Raw genomic sequence first — 18,856 nt, forward strand, 5'->3', positions numbered from 1 at the left:
AGAAGTTAACACTCCTATTTTATAATACTTTTGTCAGCCTTTTGTTTCCCCCACACTCATTTCCATCTCCAAATGATGACAGTCACTTCTCATCTCTACAAAACTCATCCTTTCCTTACCTTTCTCAGTCATTAACAAAGGAATAGAAATTACCCCATTATGCAAGAAACACTATTTACCCAGATACTTCTCCTCCTCCTCCATCTTATACTTTAGCCTCAGCTCAAAGAGCCAGCATAACTGCCTAAGATCTACAGTTTTTGAGCAAAATTAAGATGTCAGAATTTCTCAGAGTTTTGCAGTGCTCTTGTTTTGGAAGAATGCAGATAAGTATCAGCTTTGGGAATAAGCATCAATTTGTCAGACTAGCAAAGGTCAAAAGCATTTTCATATGCAGAAGTAAGACAGAGACTTTCAATCTGAGGTATAACAAAATTTCTGACTTCAGCTGCAGTTAAATGGCAAAAAAAGACAATTCATTTTGTTATAAAAAATGCATTTTAAAAACTTATTAGTTCCACATAACACAGCTAATAGTTTCAACTTCCTCCTGACAGAAGTGATTAGAGTTTTTATTGTGTTTTTAGCATGCCACTTTTTTATTTTGGAGATAGTTCAGAAAATTGTTATTTCTGAATCTGTGGGTCCTTATTCTGTCATCAGTCACGAACCTTGCCTACTTCTAATGAATTAAACAGCCAGTTATCTATTCTGTAAAATATTTCACATTCAGTACATAAACCTTTAACCTCATGTACTGAAATCCAATACTGTTTGGTTGAAATGGCTATTCCAGCACAGAAATCTATTTTCAACATTTTGACAGGTGACAGGTAAGGATGAATGTGACAGAACTGCTTGTTTTTTCACAATTAATGGCATTTATTTTGCATTCTGCTAAAGCAGAGGTGAGTGAAGAGCAGAAGGGAAGACTGTTTTCACCTGCGGCAATGGCTGCTGTGCTCCAGGACCTGGGAATCCTGTGAATGACAAGGTGACTGTGAGCCCACAGTGCCCTCATGGCCAGGAGGGCCAGTGGCACCCTGGGGTGCATGGGGAAGATTGTGACCAGGAGGTTGAGCAAGGTGATCTTCTCCTTCAGCTCAGCCCTAGTGAGGCCACATCTGGAGTCTTGTGTTCAATTCTCCACAGCTCAAGACAAGGAAAGGGTACAAGCAGCAAGTCCTGCCAGGAAACCTGCTCCAGCATTGGCTCCTCCATGAATCTACAGGTGCCTGCCAGGCGCCGATCCAGCATGGGCCTCCCACAGGGTCAAAACTTCCTCTCAGGCATCCACTTGCTATGGTGCGGGTCTCCTTCATGGGCTGCAGGCAGATCTCTGCCTCCTGTGGACTTCCGTGTCTTGCAGGGGGCAGCTGCTTCACCATGGGTTGCACCATGGGCTGCAGAGGAATCTCAGCTCCAGCATCTGGAGCACCTCATCCCCCTCCTTTTCCATTGACCTTGGTGTCTGCAGAGTTGTTTCTCTCACATGTTCTCACACCACTCTTCTCTGGCTGCAATTACAGCTTCGCAATTACTTTTTTTTCCCCTCATTTTTACATATGTATACCACCATTTCTAATTGGCCCAGGCATGACTGGCAGCACATCCATCTTTGGAGCTGCCATGGATTGACTCTGCCAGACATAAAGAAAGCTTCTGGCAGCTTCTCACAGAAAGCACCCCTGTAGGCCTTCTTGGGAGGCATCCGGTATTCACGCACATTGAAGAAATGTTAGCCAGACTTCTCAGTGATGCCCACTTACACAACAAGAGGCAACAGGCACAAACTAAAACCAGGATATTCCATCTGAGCCCAAAAAATAAGCATTTACTGTGAAGGCAGTCACACACTGGCACAGGCTAGCCAGAGTGGCCAGAGAATCTCCAACCACGGAGATACTCAAAACCAGACAGCATCCTGAGCAACACTCTCTCTGCTTCTCCTGCTTGAGAAGGGAGACTGAATTAAATGAGCTCAGGAGGTCCTCATTAACCTAATGACTCTGTGATTCTTGCTTCCTTATCCCTTGAAGTTCAGTTCTTTGATAGGAACTGAATTAGTACATTTTTTCCTTCAGACTGAAGGCCTCACTTTCATTCAACAGCTCGCATTTCCACACAAATCACTTGGGTCTTCACTCCAACCAAATTATTAAATGCTCTCAAACAATATATTTGAAATGGCCTAAGTTCACTAAGTCATGGTACAATTTAATTGAAGAGCATGCCCTGAATATACAAATCAAGAAGCACACTGTAGTCTGAGCTGAGTCTTGGTCTTTGAAAAATGTCTAAAACACAGTCTTACCCCTACACAGTGTAAGTTCCATTATATCCCTATGTTTAAAATCTCTCATTGATATTTATATACTTGAGATACATCTGAAAGAACACTGTAACATGAAACTTCTGCACAAAACATGCAAAAGCTATGGCAATTTTGTATGTAATATATCTTTATATCTGCAAAGACAGACAAAAGCACGTACAAAAACACATACAAAACCACACAAAATTACATACATTGATTATTGACAGTTCAGTGATTTATCAAAGACATTATTTGATCTTTTAGCTCTTTTTAGTTAATTTCTCATTCTGCATCATTCAAACCTGCCTACAGACATTAGGATCTTAGTGAACCGAACGAAACAGAGGTCTTTTGCCTTGTATTAATCAGCTAATCAGCAGATTAAACCCAGGTTAAATTTTAAATGACACTACTGTCTTCCAGAACTTTTTCAGTATTTATCTAAGATTGTGGTTTGGGTTTTTTTTTAATAAAAACAATGCATTTGAAGCCTCCTCAACTGATCTAACTGCATAATATATAGATGAAATAACAGTTTCTCACTTTCTCTCTTATCTTCTATAGCTTCTATTTGATCTATCATGGGAGAACCTCAGAAGATTTTTCTTTATAGAGAAGGAGATCACATATCTTAAATTAATGATCCACAGAAAACACAAGAGGTACTTTTTGGAAGGGAGCAAAGAAGGGAGGCAGGCAGGCAGGCAGGAAGGAAGGAGCTTTTGTAATGCATTTCCACTGTTTAATCAGCAATGTGTGTAAGAAGCAAAATGCAAACAATATTCTAATAGTGAAATTTAAAGATATATGAATCCACAGTTATAAGGAAATACATTTGATCAAGCCTTAATCCAGGATTCAATTATGATTTTTGCAAAGTTACCCACAGACTGGTACTCCGATTCCTTCATTGCAGTGAAACAAATAGGAAACACTCTAAAATAATCACTAGAAGTTGGATGACATCCATACAGAACACTATTAAAGACCAAGGAGTCTACTCTATGCAGCAGATTGTTTGTTTTTAATTACACAAATTATATATGCAAAAAACCTAGGTTTAAGCCTTAAATAGCAAACAGTCTGCCACATAACGATCACACATGCAAACAACATAAAACACACCTGGAAAAATACTAATATAAACTTATTTTTTTAAACATGGGTACCAGAAAATGCCTTCTTTATATAGCTTTTACTAATGTCATGTTTTTCTAAAAGTACCCTGAAGTCACTTTTCAGACCACTTCCAAACAACATTCTTCCTGCTTGAATTTTTATTTTTTTTTACATTTTTTTACATGTTCATGGCAATTTACCTTCAGACGCAGGAAACAAGTCTGAAAATACTCTCCTCATTGTATTTTACAAAAGGTATTTTAAACCACTCACCAGTTTGCCACCAGTGGTCCAAGACAGGTACCTTGAAGACTCTTTTTGACCATTCTAGTGTGTCCACATCACAGTGCTCACCAGCTACAAACATCATTCTGAACCTTTAAATAAAAATAAAGTCTGTATCTTGATCTGGATGTGGAAAGGAAACCAAGATAATGAATACAATAAATGTCTTTGGCCACTATCCCAGAAAAGGGAGAAGACAAAGGAGGACTTTTTGTTTTCTCTTTCCTACTAAGTAACAACTAGAATATTTGCAGCATTAATTTAAGCTACTTAATACTTCACCATGTAAAAGAAACTTTATTTGCTGAATGCACATACCTTGGGAGACCAGAGGCAAGCAACTGTCAGTTGAAGTAAAAATAATTAAATGCTCTGTACACAAAAACTAGGCAGATAGCCTCATTAGCATTGCAGTACAATCTCCCACAGCTAGATGCATTCCACTGACATTTTGTTTCACTTTAAGTCTTTCCTCAGTGCATTTTGAATGTGTGCTGAACACAGGACTTCACTCTTGTCCTTCAATAGTGGACAGAAACTACACCGATTTCGTAAAGCCAGTAGATTTGCAGCCACAAAAAGAGGGAATTCTTAGATCTGGTCAGTATGACACAAATTTCACTTCAGAGGGATATAATTTAGAAACACTATGAGTTTCATCTTTCCATGGAAATGAAATCCAGAAAGCAAATTAGAAAAACACCAAGAACATATAAGACTTAGGGAAAAGTTAAGTTACCTTGTTATCCCTTGAGCCAAAAGCAAAATTCCTCTCTTTTGAATTCCCAGCTTTAATAATCAGATTTAATAATCCGCAGGCTAAAGATCAACTTTATGTTATGAGAAGAAAAATCAGCTCTTTGGCAAACTTAAAGCACAAAACCATCAAAAAGAGTATCAGAGCAAAGTGCCACAAGTCTAAGCATAACAACCATGGAATTATTTTCTCCTCTCAAATAGTATAGCAAAACAAGGGACGGCAATGGCTATGAAATGTCCCACTGAATAATTTTTTTAAAAGCCCACTTAAAACTTCAAAGCATGTCAGTCCACCTGTTACTGCAATCATCTATCCCTGCAATGCAGTTAATTGAGAAGAAAGGTCCTACAGCCTCTATGTTAAATAAATGTCCTCAGCTCTTCTGAAAACCTACATTCCTAACATGAAATTCAGCACAATCAAGCTTTTAGGCCCTATACAGGAGTTCAACAGAATGGACTTCAAATTTCATCTGACATATAGCGGACAGATCAATGTTCCTAATGATCCTGAAGCAATAAATATTATTCAACATAGCACATACATTTTGGTGTCACTCCAAGCACAGAAGAAACAACACCTCCAAACTATTTACCAAAAGCTTAAATTTTCATATGGGTAATAATGTGAGCTTCACTTTTATAAATTAAAATATAATGTTGGAACAATTTTTTTTTTTAAATTCTGGAATGCACACACCAGTCTGGGGGGAAGGGGTATTCTGGCAAAGAAAAACTCTATCTGCATGATACTACATAAGCTTTTTTTCCTAAAAATACAGCAATGAAGGTTCATTTGCGCCTCTAAACATTAACTGGAAATGAAGAATTCTTACTAATTTTTAATGCATGTGGAGACCACATACATACAGTCACACACATATATAAAAAATGTTTTCACACCTTCTGATTTTTCTCCATGGATGTGCTTATTCATTTCCTTCCCTGAACAGATTTTACCTTGAATATGAGAATCCAAGCATTGGATGTTTGGGTGACAGAGTCACAGAGAGAGATACAGAACACAACTGCAGCTCAGCTCCACAAAGGCTGTTCATGAGCACAGTTCATGACTCAACCAGGATGGGCCATGTATGATCAACAGCAGCACAGAGTAGGGAGTAGCAGGCAGAACTGCATTACGTACTTCGATTGTAATAAGTTCTGGGTCTTAATCACATATCCTCCTAGCAGCACGTGAGAAATGTCAATTCTATGAGAAAATATTTCCTTCTAATAGTTTTGAATTTGCTACTTTAATTTCACATCCTCTTGTTCCTGCATTATGTGACAGATAATAGAAGTTTCTTATCTACTTTATATCCATTATTTCTGCACAGTTTTTATGCAGTCTCATATTTCTTTCTGAAGTCCATTATTATCTGGCATCAGATGAACAACCTAGAATCTTTAAATGCTCTCGATATAAAATTGCAGAACATTCTCAACTGACCAAAAGTCAAGCAAGCAAAGTAGACTATGGGACACAAATGGTAAATTACTTGTACATTAATCTAAACTGCTGAGTTGTTGCCACATATCATGAAAAACCATCATTTGTCAATTGTTTGGAAATTAGAACAATCCAGCTCACAACAATTATGTCAATTGTAGCATGAAGTGTGATTCCAAATATGGGAAGAGTTAATGGCTTGGTATTATGGAGCTACCTTCTGAAGAGGAGAATGGATTCAAAGAGCTAAACAGAATATGCTTAGGTAGACAAAGTTCATGGAATTTGGATGTTACTTGTTTTTCCAACACAAAAGGCAGCAATGCTCAGCAGCACTGGATATTATCAAAAGCTACGTCATTAGATCTCTGTAAATGGATGGTTGAACAGGCCTTTTGACCTACCGTACTAAAAACTAAACATCTGTTTTATCATTAAGCATGCGCTGTGTTTTAGACACAGGTGGCATTTTGTGTCAAAAGCAAAGAAATTTCAAGATTTGGCTCCAATAGACACAAGAAATTTAAAGCATACACACTAGAACCTTTGGAAAACTCATATATATATAATTTTGTGCAGAGGCCAGTGACGCCACAAACATCAGTTCTTAACAGAAATTTATTTCACTTATGTCATTTCAAAAGAACACAAGTTTGCTTATAATCCAATTTGCTGATGTAAATCAAATGCTTCCTTATGTATGGAAGCTGGCATTGCCTACCATCTCTTTTCTTCCTCAGTAACTGTCTTTTTTAACATTATTTTTTTAAAGTGACATTGACCTTTACCATTTATGTAACAGAACTTTTCAGAAATAAAATGTACCATGGTGGAAACCTCTTTCAGGACTGCATTCCTGGATGCAGTCTCTAACATAAGGATCTGTTTTTAGTGCATGTAGCAGAAAGACATTTCAAAGATTCTTCACCATGTAACAAAGAAGAAAGCATCATAGATCAAGTAAATGAACTAAGACTGCTTTCAAACTGAACCAGACAGAATTCACTTGACCATGAATAGAAAAGTCTATCCAAGTAACACCCAAACCCAAGTATTCCCCTAGAATGGAAATTTTAATCTCTTGATAGACTTTTTTAACAACTGTACCTACTCAATATTAAATGCTGCATTAGAGGGTTTAGTAAAGAGACCTCACATCCCAGTGAACTACACGGTCCAAAGCTGAGTGAATTATGAGACAACTAAAGCTGCAGACAAGTGGAGAAGCTCATTTGATATGACTGAATAGGAATGATGAAATACCTCTTTACATCTGTGGCAACGGATACTCCAAGGAGAGTCTTATCTAGAATTCTCATCTGGCCAGAGAATGTGACAACTTACAAAGCAGGTAAACAGATTTCCCATTAAATGAATACTCTAAAGACAAAGTAATTGCCTAAGAAATGCCAAGGAACAGCAATTAAATTTTCTAGAATCTGAATCACTTTCTTGTCAATAACATCATAGGACAATACTGCATTAGTGTCTCAAATGAGCTTCTTTCTTATTTCAGTGAGGAGTAAGGGCTGATGATAGCAGTCAAAACAGATGGAAGAAAGTAATGATAAGCTTGGAATTAATACCTCAGGAAAAAATCCAGCTTATTAATAATAAACTTTCCTGAGCAAATAAGAATGTGGAGTTCTAATGAAGCTTCCCTTCTCTTTGAACAAGTGTGGTAATAGATGTTCTTGTGACTGCATACTGCCTATACAGTCTGACACAGTCCCTGTTTGACGCTGAGCAAATCATTCAACTTCAAGATTAGATGTGGTCTGAACCCACATATTTTTCATTTTTAGAATGTTTACCGTAAGATACAGAAACTTAGTCTGCAGAAGTATTGAACACTCAGAAATCCAAGTTACTATGAGAAACACTTCATAAATATAATGCTAACACCACATTTTAACCATATAATACTATAATCTTTGAAACAGTGGTATTTCAGTGGCTCAGACTAGATGTTCAAAACTAACAGAAGACTTTGACCTTAATCTCTTTGACTCAGCTTCCCATCTGCAAAATACAGATAATACCACTCTCTCACCTCACAGGGGATTTACGAGGATGAACTCAGCCAAGACTTTGAAGCATGCTGATAGAATAGTGATAAGCACCTTAAAAGCAGTACAAGACATAAAATAGCCCTTTGGATACATAATCATAAACAATAATGAAGTTTTGGGGCAACAACCAAAACACTGACTAGCTTCTGATTAAACAAACACTAAAGATCCTGTCCATCCTTAACAAAATGAGAGGTCATGCAGAAAAAGCAGTATGGGATGACATAATCCAAGACTGTATTACAGAGTATAAGCACAGGGGAGTAAAGTAAAAGATGGGAGAGGAATCCTAACCCAGTAGAAGCTCTTAACATTAGAGTCATAGACTCTTTAACAGCTTTCATCTCCTCAAAACTATCAGTAGAAATTTGCAAGCAAATTTTCAAGAATATATTAAAATAGCACTCTACAGAGGTGGGCAAAACCCCAGATACTCTGTTACTCTTAGTTCATGCAGCCTGCTTCTGGAAAAAACTGCTTCTAGTGTATCCTTACTTCACCTTTTCAGTGAGTACTGCTTTCCCAAGGTGGCCTCAGGGTCCTGCTGACGGATTGCTCTAATTGCAGTTGGTGAAGTAAAGAAGGCAGCTACTTCGTGCTCTGCTAGCACACGGAAATAGGCACCAGCATCTGGCGTTCCCACAGGCTTCCCCTATGGAGAGAATAATTTAAAATGTCACAGGATAAAAATACCTCATAATTCCTTGACAGTTCAAGTCTTGAGCACGTAACAGTAGTGGTAGCACAGCAACAGAGGTAATTTCAAGTAAGACTTCAAAGGAAGCTTTGTTAAAAATAATAATACTGTGAATGTATTCACTTGTAGAAATAAATTCATGGGAATCATGCCTTACACATGTGAACACAGCACATAGTAGTTACTACTTAGAAAATTAGGACAAATGGACATGCAAATGAAAAGACAGAGACAAAGATATGTTATTGCTCTGGCAGCAGAGAGAGTCATGTCTATATCTACCCTGAGATGCAGTTTAGAAAACACCCACACTCCCTCTGAACAAGGAGTCTCTGGACACAGTGGCACTGCAGCTATATTCCCATGCACAGATAGCTTTTTCTTACCTAGAAATTTTTCTCAAATCTGGAAAGATTTCCACTTAGCTGCTTACAACTGACTTTTTGAAACCATGCTACCCCACATGTAGCCTGGAGAGATCCTCAAGGGCCCCTATTCTGTTTTAGTGTGCTACCAGACTGTGGTCTGGTTTTGGGGTTGGGGTTTTCTTGAGCTTAGTCAAGGGGCATAGTCAAGAGAATTGTAAACAGAAGTAATTGTTTATGACAAATTGTTCAATGGAAAGTAATCCTAATAAAAAATAATCAAGAATACTTTCTTGTGGTGTTGAAAATATGATAAGCAGTCAGCACAGAATCATATAGTCACAATCTCACTGTAAGTGTAATTACCACAGTGCATGAACTGCTCCATACATATTCTGAAATTAGAAGGTGAAATTAATGTAGAATGAGTTTCAGCTCCACAGGTATCACCATAACCTTTTCACTGGAAAGGCCATGCTTAGAAGATGAACTTTGGTAGAGCAAGCATCCCTTTCCTACTGCATCCGGCTGAGCCTGAACACTGGCAAGAGCACTGGTGAACTATTAATCAGATTCAAAGAACACAGGACAGCTAAGGCTGGATATGTACCAGTGGTTTTGCAGCTTTATGGTGAGATACTGCACTTGGTGAGAGGCGTTCTCAAAAAGAGGAGCACCACAAAAGATTTTAAAAATAAGACAAAACAGAATGCACAATTGAAAAGCCATTTTTAAAAAGGTTTAAGCAGGCAGTAAGAAACAAATGGAGAGAAAATAAATTTCCAGCCCAAGTAGAAGAGTAATATAATCAAAACCAAAAGCCCTCTTTCTGTAATTAGTCTATCCTTAATTACTAAAAAGAAATGCAAAATGATGCTTGCTTAAAAAGTGAGTTATGTCCTTTTTCCTGTCAGATAACACACAGTACCCAAAGAAAAATCTTTTACCAGGTTGTCTTGAAACATCTCCCTAGCACATCACTTCATCACAACTTTCATGTATTCATCAGTATTTGTTCATGAGCCTGTTCAAGTTGACACTCTCTCCCTGTAATATTCACTACACCTGCAGATCTGTAGGCACCTGCTTTAGAGTTCAAGCCCACATCACTAGTGCTAAACAAACAGCCTCAGACTCTGAAAAACACCAAATTGCCACAAGCTTCTCATTAAGTAATTATGAACTTGAATTAGTATCAATCATCTTGGACACCAAAACACCTAGCTGTGGAGCAAGGTGAACTTGGTTAGTCAGACAGTAATAAAGTCGGCTGTTACTTTTAACCAAATGTAAGTATCCAGAGCCCATAAAAGGGCTATGTGGTCCTGAGCACACCCAGATCCTGCTTCACACCTGATCTCTGTCTGAGCTATGTCACAGACATGCCTGTGCCTCAAACTTCCAGCAAGCCTGAGCCTGACAGCATCTTCTACACAAACTGTTAAATCTTCAGGAGTGCTTGGGTAAACATGCAGGACTCTGACAGGTGGATATTTATGTCACAGGTAAGCTAAAGCAGTTTAGGTTTCAAGTTACCAGATACAGGAGAAAACCAAATAAAACACAGACAGTAGAAAGAAGAGAAAATTCACCTGACAGCTGAAGGGAAATATAACACAGAGAATAAGATATTCATTTAGGGGAAAAAAAAAATCTGGCACAGGTATAAAATATTCTTACAGATTCTGCAGAAACACTTCCCAAGTGGTCTTGGAAGCTGTTCAGAGTTTAGCAAATGCATCAACAAAAATGGACATAATGTGTGAGACTGAAAAGGTTAATGGCTCAAACATTTTTAAGATCACTGAAGGACTTTGCCCACTGTAGCAAAGTGTGCAAAGAGGCTCATCTGCAACCAAAGTTCATCCCTCCAAATATGCCTCCTCATGGGAATTCTGACTGTGAGTTAAGCCACCTAAGGGAACTTGAGATAAGATAAAGGTGGCACTACTGTCCAACTACCTCAGGTCTAAGGAGAAATGAACAGGGCTGGGAAAGAAGAATGCATCCAAGAGGGGGGAGGTGAGTTTTTGGGTGTATGATGGCAAAACCTCTGGTCCACACAGGATAGAGGTGTCACACTCACCACAAGGGGACAACCACGTGAGAGGCAACTCATGTCTTAGAAGGGGTCATAAACCATCAGAGATCCCCAAAGGTCCCTAGGCTCATTCCTCAGACCTTATACCATAGGACTCCAAGTGATTCAAAGTTTTGCAACAGATTCAGATTCTGCTGCATAAGACAGTGTAAAACTCCCTCAAAGGGGAGGTGCTTGGGTATTCCCACGTAGGTGTATGTACAATGTATATTACAATGTATATATGTATGTACAACTATATATATACAATGTATATTAATACCCATTGAATTCTATGTTTCATGGGCCACCCACCACAGAGAAGACCAGAAGAAGAGGATGAACAGGATGCCCTGGATCCACAGGGGTGGTAACTAACTTTCCCCTAATCTGTCTCCCTTTCTTTCCCCCCTCCTCTTTTTTAGATTTCTTTCTATCTCTCTCTCGACCTCACATTTACTGATAAATAAAATCCATGCTATTGACTTTGGCATATGGTCTTGTTTGCACCTTAATTAATCTCCCTTATAATCAGATTGTAACACATATCTGAGACATTGCAAATTAATTTCAGAGCTCAAAACCTACAAATAAAATTGCCAGAGAGAGTAATCATTTATTATACAAAAATTTTAAGAAGTACTACCATATTCCATGAAGGCTTATTAATGCAACTATTAACGCAATTTTTATTTTTAAAAGTTAGGAATATAAACAGTAAACCACAGGGTAATTGAATTCAGAATATGCTGACAGACTGCTGAGTCAACTAGGGACTGAGCAAATGAGATACTTCCACTGAATTTCTGCAGGGATCAGTTTGAGACCAGTATTTGCATCAATACTGGAGATAAAAATTGATTTTTAAAAGTTACTGGCAATAATATCTATGGTTGACAGGAAATGAGAGCACAGTAAACAGCACCAGGGCAGTCAGAAAGAGAGTTATCTGTCTCACCTAACTTAAAAGAGAAAAGCAAGAACAGGTACTTCTTGTACAAACTAGGAAGATTCCCACAGAAAAGACCTACCAAGAGACTGAGACAGACAGACAGGAAAATCTTTCTGGAAGCACTTAGATTTAGCATGCAATTTATGAGATGTCAAACAGTTGAGCAGACATCCTGAGACAATCTGCTGATGATTTATGATTTCATACATGATTATCAAAAAAGATTCATAGACACCAAGAATTACCAAGGGAATAGGAAAGTTCTTGTATGGAGAAAGTGAGAAGCCACCAGCATAGATTACTTGAGGGAAGAGACACAGAAGAAGAGCTATAATAAAATGTCCAACAGTGCAGGACTAAGAGTGCATTGATTCCCTTTCTGCCTGACCCTTAAGAACAATGGGTTCTTCAATTACCACTAAATCCAAAATTATGAGGAAATTCTCTCTGTATAGAAAATGTAGTGCATGCCACTAAAACCTGCTGATGCCAAAGCACACACAAAATCCCGACGCATCAGGATTCAAAAGAATATGCTCACAGAGGCATTCTGATAGTGACCCTGCTGCCAAAGTTCCACTGAAGACTTGAGACAACATGTCCTACTGAATTTGCTCCACAATCAGTATGGATGATGGCAGAGTGATCCCTGCCAGACTTCAGAGACAGTGTTTGCTTTGTAAGCTGATGATACTGGCTTACAAAAACAGCAGGAAAAGCTGGATATCTCCAAGAACTGTGCCAAAGAAGAGCAGTTTCAAACCTGTTGCTTTTATGTATCCTGCCAATCTGCTGCAACTATGGGACTCCAGAAAGCCTTGTGAGAAACTCCAGGCACACAAGATGCTACAGCTCTGTGTGGGACAGTAGGTCCTCCTCTGACCTAGACCACTTAAATGAAGTCCTTAAGTTCTTGACAAGTGTGGGTATCCTCCTCCTTACCCTAGTTCAAAATCCCAAACACTGGAACTACAATGCTGCCTCTTCCTTGATATCACAGGACCACAAATAGTAACTAGACTGTCTCTTAATACTGCCCTGTTGCTTACAGCTTGAAACCCTATTAGCAAGAGCAACCCAGAGTGGGCTGTGAGACTTCAGGTGGCTTATTTGTTGCTGTTGTTTTGGAGAAAAACAACACAGGACAGATTATTTAAACCAAACAAACCAAAACAAAAAATACACTTGCTTTTGTATTCAAAAGAATTCATCACCATTTTTGCATTCTTGAAAATGGTGTAACAGCAAGTGAAAACTAAAAGCATAATTTCCATAGTAATTTTTTAAAGGACAAGTTGTCACCCAAGTAATTTAAAAATAAACAAAACACTTGAAGTAGTGAGGGTATGAAGGAAGCACACTTTACATTCAATAGTTATTGTTCACAGGCAAAAGGAATGTAATATTCTTCCCCCATGGCTAAACAGTGATACTCCCTAACACAAAACACATAATTAGGCAACCATCTAGGAGACTTGACTAAAAATTTCAGAATATTTATTATTAATACTGTCTTCTGAGCAGACGAAAACTTATGCACTATTCTCTTTATAAATATTACTTTTATTCCTGTGTGTACAGACACGTTCCTTTTCTTCCCATTATTAACCCTCAAAAAGATGACACTTATGTCATGAACACTGTCTGAAGCCTTGATTAGTGGCATCTTGGAGAAGAAAAATGGGAAATGTACAATTTCTTTTTAACAATGATCTCACCAAGAGCAAATAATCATGAAGCAGATATGTACATCAACCTGATACTAACTCTAATTTTTCTTTATGTTCACTGTTAAAAAAGTAAGATTTTTACTCCTTTTTTTTACAACAGTTTAAATTCAGAGGTACCTTTACAATTACAATAATTACGTTGATTCCCATGCATTAACATGGAGATACAACTTCACTGTAAGATGACTATGCAACAGAAAATGCTGAAGGACTCCTTATTTCACTTCCTTCTTGGCTTACTCTATGCCTGCAAGAATGAAAACCTCTTCATTGCAGTGATTCTCTTCTGACAATTCATGCAACAATTTTCATGTGGCCTAGCACACTGTCAGTGTTCAAAAGCAGTCACTATAAAGCTAACGAAGTCTTTTTATTATCTGCAAGCACTTGCCAATTTTCTTCCACCGCTTTCCTCTTCTGCTTAACTACTGTGGTAGTGCTGAGCTAATCCCCTTAGAACGAAGAATCTAATTAACATCTATTAGGCATTTAAACATTACTTAGACTATAGTAATTAATACTCAAGCTAATACAATATTTAAGTCTACAATACGCATTTCTACTACTGTGTGAAGTTTTTGCTCTTTATTATTCAGAACAATCAGCAATAAATTCTGTAAAAATAACAATGTAAGGCAGTATGATTACTTTTTCGAGCAGCAAAGTAAGGATGCCCCAGGCTACTCTACATGGACCAGTCTCCTCTCCCCCTCCACTAGTTTTCATCCCCTGAAGAGAAGGACTAAGTCCCAAATGCCATCTGTGTCTTGGATTCAATTTTCTTGAGTGGTAGAGACAAAAGAAGAGATGACTCTCATTACAAGTTCTGGTTCCAAGCATACAGCTCTCAATTGCATCCAACTAAGATCCAGTAAGTATTTTTCATCACAAGACATGCAAAACACAAAACCCTCTCCTAATTCCAAAATAAAGGTAGTTTAATCAATAACACAAGTACACTCCACCATCTGTCATTTCTAGTTCTGTTGTTTCAGGGTTCCTTACGCCACTAACCATCACCCTTCACACAAATGGAGACAAGTTTGAAGGACAGTGAAGTAAGTTTTCTTTAAAAATTACTGTAAATAGGTGGGAGAGTATAAATGCTGAAGATACACACAGGATTTAAATATCTGTGGCATGAAGAATAGACAGGCATAAGCAGGATCATCTGGATCATCAGTAGAAGGAGGTGCTGCCATTTCCAAGGAAGGTTTTTTAGACTGAATCATACCTCATACAAAATTGTAGTATTACCATGAAGGAGAGGTCCATAGCAAATGTAGGAATGACCAACAACCCAGCCTAAATCAGAAGCTGCCCACCATACCTAAAATGAAATATAAATAAAATTATAGTTAGGACTAATAAAAGGCATTAGAAGACATTTACATGACATTTAAATAGAATTACCTCACCAGGTTTGAGGCCATATACAGCTGACATGGTCCAGTTCAGCATAACTGCATAGCCACCAGTTGGTCTCACAACACCCTAAATGAGAAAATTTGAGTATTTAAGTATTTAAGATCAAGACTTGAAGGATACAATCATATTGCTGTGTTCAATTAAATGCTAAGGATTTAGCAGCAATGGAATTAAAGTTGTCCAACTTCAATACTTCTTACTCAAGAAAAGGATCTATTCCGACAAGAACATATGAGCACCTCCACTAAAGAAGTAATTTTGGAAAACTAAAACCAAACATACAATAAAACAAACATTCAGAAGATAACTAAGAAAGCTAAAATTCTCTCATAAAAGTTGGATATACAAATACTAAGTCAATACATACTGACAAAAAATAAGAGTTTAAGTATTTACCTCACTTAAACTGTACCATCCCAATGCTAGGCATATTTTAAACTCATTGCCTACTTTATCTATATCATCTTCACACCTGCAAAGTAGATGATCCCTGAAAAAAACTGGGGTGAATTACTCCCTGAAACGTCCCTTCTTGCCCTGACTCTTTTTAAAGATATCAGAGTATATTCTTGAAAGTTTACTATCCAGCACGCATGAATGCTAAATGAATACCACCCCAGTCTTGAGCTAAAAGAGGGAACTGAAAATTAGAATGAGAGCTCATCAACAGCATCATGCCCCTTGGTAAACCAAAAACCAGCTCTGGAACATCATTAGCAGGAAACTTTTATATGTATTTTGCAATATTAGTATGGTCAATATATATTCCATCACCTTCTAGTACATTATTGGTAGAAGAAAGAATTAAGTAAACTACATCCTGGTGTCCTGAACTAAAACTCAGATGAAACCCACTGGACCAAACAAATGTGCAGTGTGCAGACATTACAATGCAGCTGTCTGTGCTAGGCATGGTACATTCTCTTGATTTACTTAATAGAATGAAATAGGCACTTTCAGGCTCCTCCAAGACATGAGGGACTGCAGAGATACATTAACTCATTAAAATGGAGATTGCTAAGGCAGAGAATGGTTTACAAACACTTCACCAATTTCAGACAGGAGATTGCCTTTGTTCAACTCAGTTTCTAACTTAGCCTCTGTTCTGAGATCAACAAAAGTTTTTTAGGATGGTCATAACAAATCCTAAAAAAAAATTCATGTAGTTTTACCTGCATAAACATTTAAATTAAGTTATTTAAATAAATTTAAAAGTTATTTTATTCACTGAGAGTTACTTATTGTAGCTTACTGTTAGTTGAAAATCTCTCTCTTGTAAGGGTGACTGATTCAAGGTATCTTTATTTTTCTCTGCAGAGACAACACAGTGAAGTAAACTTCTGAGACCTATTACCTCTGAGATACTCTATTGATATCCAGTCAAGGAAAATATCTGTTGCGACAAAGGATCTTGGTTTCTTTGACAATACAACTGTATGATTTAGGATATATATGTTGCTTTCAAGGGCCCACATTGAAGGTAAAAGCAGAAGACATTTTTCTCAGCAAAGCTGATGTTTTGCTGAGATGTCTGAACTTTAGGCAACTTAGGCAATGGCATTAAATAATTTTTTAGCAGTATAATTGTTCTCTCCAGGATGTGTGATACTGTCTGAATCAGTGGTGGCAAGACTATTGCCAGAAAATTATATTCAGCTTGTCTTCCACATTGTAAAAGAGCATTTTAAGTACCAGGCAAACAGTCAGTGAGCTAACTTTTAAAATACAGTCCTTTAAAAATACATTGTTAAAACTAATTTACATTCAAAACAAACATTTTCAAAGAATACCCTTTGTTAATTTTCACTTAATCTAAACTTCTATTTTCAGGTTATTATGTACTCAGAACTGTGCAGCAACAGAAGCGTTCAGAACACGCTTTATTTCATTTAATCTGTAATGTCACTCAGCATATCTTATCTACAAGAAAATTAGCTAATATATAAATAATGAACAAGATTAGTCAGCAATAAATGCAATCACACAAGTGATGTATTAACTGGTCTTGTCATTAAGTAACTATATGATGCTGATCTAAGAAAGTTAAAACACAGAAGATAGTACTGAATAAGACATTCTGCTATCCTCAAAAGTTTATTTTGTACAAATAATTGAAGAAAATGCATCTTATCTTTATATTACTACTATTTAAACTTAAAAACATTATTTATACCTAGACACTGCCTTTAAAATAGTGAAATGTGAATAAATGAGATTAAACCATTTGTAGAACGCACATAATTTACAACATTGTGCCCTGGCAAACATTTTTAACCTTTTCAATTAAATATTTTTTCACGGGGAACTGCAAATAGTTGGTCACAGACACTTAGACTACTGATAGTCCTTTACCTTGGGCAAACCTGTTGTTCCAGACGTATACAGAATATAAAGTGGATGGTCTGAGGGAACAGAGACACATTTTGAACACTGGGCTTTTGCAAGCTCTTCCTCCCAGTCGAGATCACGACCTTTGGTAAGAGGAACATGGCCCTGCCCATTGAAAAATAAGAAAATTGCCAAAAGAAAACCACATGGAATAAATGGAATTCATTCAAAAAACTGTTACTATTCAAATTTTTATACAGTACTATTAAATTTTCTGTAATCTCTCTACTGCAGTACTTCTATTTTGCATTTAAATATTATTAATATAATGCTTGCCCTTAAAATTAAAAAACAAACTACAATAGATACAGTAAAATATTTCTTGTAAAAGAGTAAAGGCACATGCACTACACAAATAAGTGAAGGTTAACATGAAGGTAGTACAATTGTACACCCACCAAATTAGGTCGCTGGTAAACGAGAACTTTATCAGGTTTGCTCTGTACCCGTGCCAGTGCTGCTTCTAGGAGAGATATGTATTCCACTTTCCTTTTCGGTTCTACTCCAAAACTTGCTGTTACAATAAGTTTGGGCTGAAAAAGGAAGAGTTAATGTATACATTTGCAATGTACTTTAGATATGTAACCTAATAATATTTTTTATTAAATTCAACATATACAATTTATCTTTACATAATTAGACACAGGGGTTACATCAGTTTTCTAGAGTAAATCAAGCTTGTGTGATCTTGCTGTCTATGTATCTGATTTTTTTTTGGAAGAACATTAATACCTTCTGACACTTCACTGTTTTCAAACACATTTGAGTAAAAAATCAACAGTATTAACTTCTTATTAGTTGCATAAATATTAATGAACACAGAGAGAAACCCCTGTCCATCTCAGCTCCTCCACTAAGGAAGAGTGGTGCAGTGATGTCAACAGTTAGCTGTACTGTTTTGCATTCTACCTAATGCTTCCAATTTCACATTTCAATACCAGCTGAAGAACTTTGCTGGCTGTTTCACAGCCTGCAATGAAAGTCACAGGACAGAAAGGAGAAGAAAGAGGGAAAACAAGGCAAACAAGAGATGGCAGGAAACTAGAAACACAGGAAGAGAATAAGCAAAAGTCATAAAGCACATGAGGGAAGTAAGGCTAGAGTTTTTCAAGAGATGGTTGAAGGACTGAGGGTGTAAAATTACAAAAAAACAGATTTGTATAGATCTGGGGCTTTTTAGACTGATATCTGCTTACAAATGTAGATTTCAC

At 37.3% G+C, this 18,856-nt stretch overlaps 1 protein-coding gene across 2 annotated transcripts in view; it reads right to left on the reverse strand.

Moving 5' to 3' along the window:
• ACSS3 (acyl-CoA synthetase short chain family member 3) overlaps nt 1-18,856 on the reverse strand; it is a 55,766-nt gene that overhangs the window by 27,388 nt on the left and 9,522 nt on the right. Inside the window, exons 3-8 of one of the 2 annotated variants that reach the window (XM_030960747.1) lie at nt 18,044-18,178; nt 17,610-17,750; nt 15,243-15,323; nt 15,064-15,159; nt 8,506-8,657; nt 3,710-3,813 (exon numbers count right to left, since the gene is read on the reverse strand). In XM_030960747.1, the coding sequence (XP_030816607.1) occupies nt 3,710-3,813; nt 8,506-8,657; nt 15,064-15,159; nt 15,243-15,323; nt 17,610-17,750; nt 18,044-18,178 (709 nt within the window). Of the gene's footprint in view, nt 1-3,709; nt 3,814-8,505; nt 8,658-15,063; nt 15,160-15,242; nt 15,324-16,509; nt 16,521-17,609; nt 17,751-18,043; nt 18,179-18,856 lie in introns of those variants that run through there. The other variant, XM_030960748.1, reaches the window with a different exon arrangement.

The sequence above is a fragment of the Camarhynchus parvulus genome, chromosome 1A, assembly GCF_901933205.1.
Source record: "Camarhynchus parvulus chromosome 1A, STF_HiC, whole genome shotgun sequence".
NCBI lineage: Eukaryota > Metazoa > Chordata > Aves > Passeriformes > Thraupidae > Camarhynchus > Camarhynchus parvulus.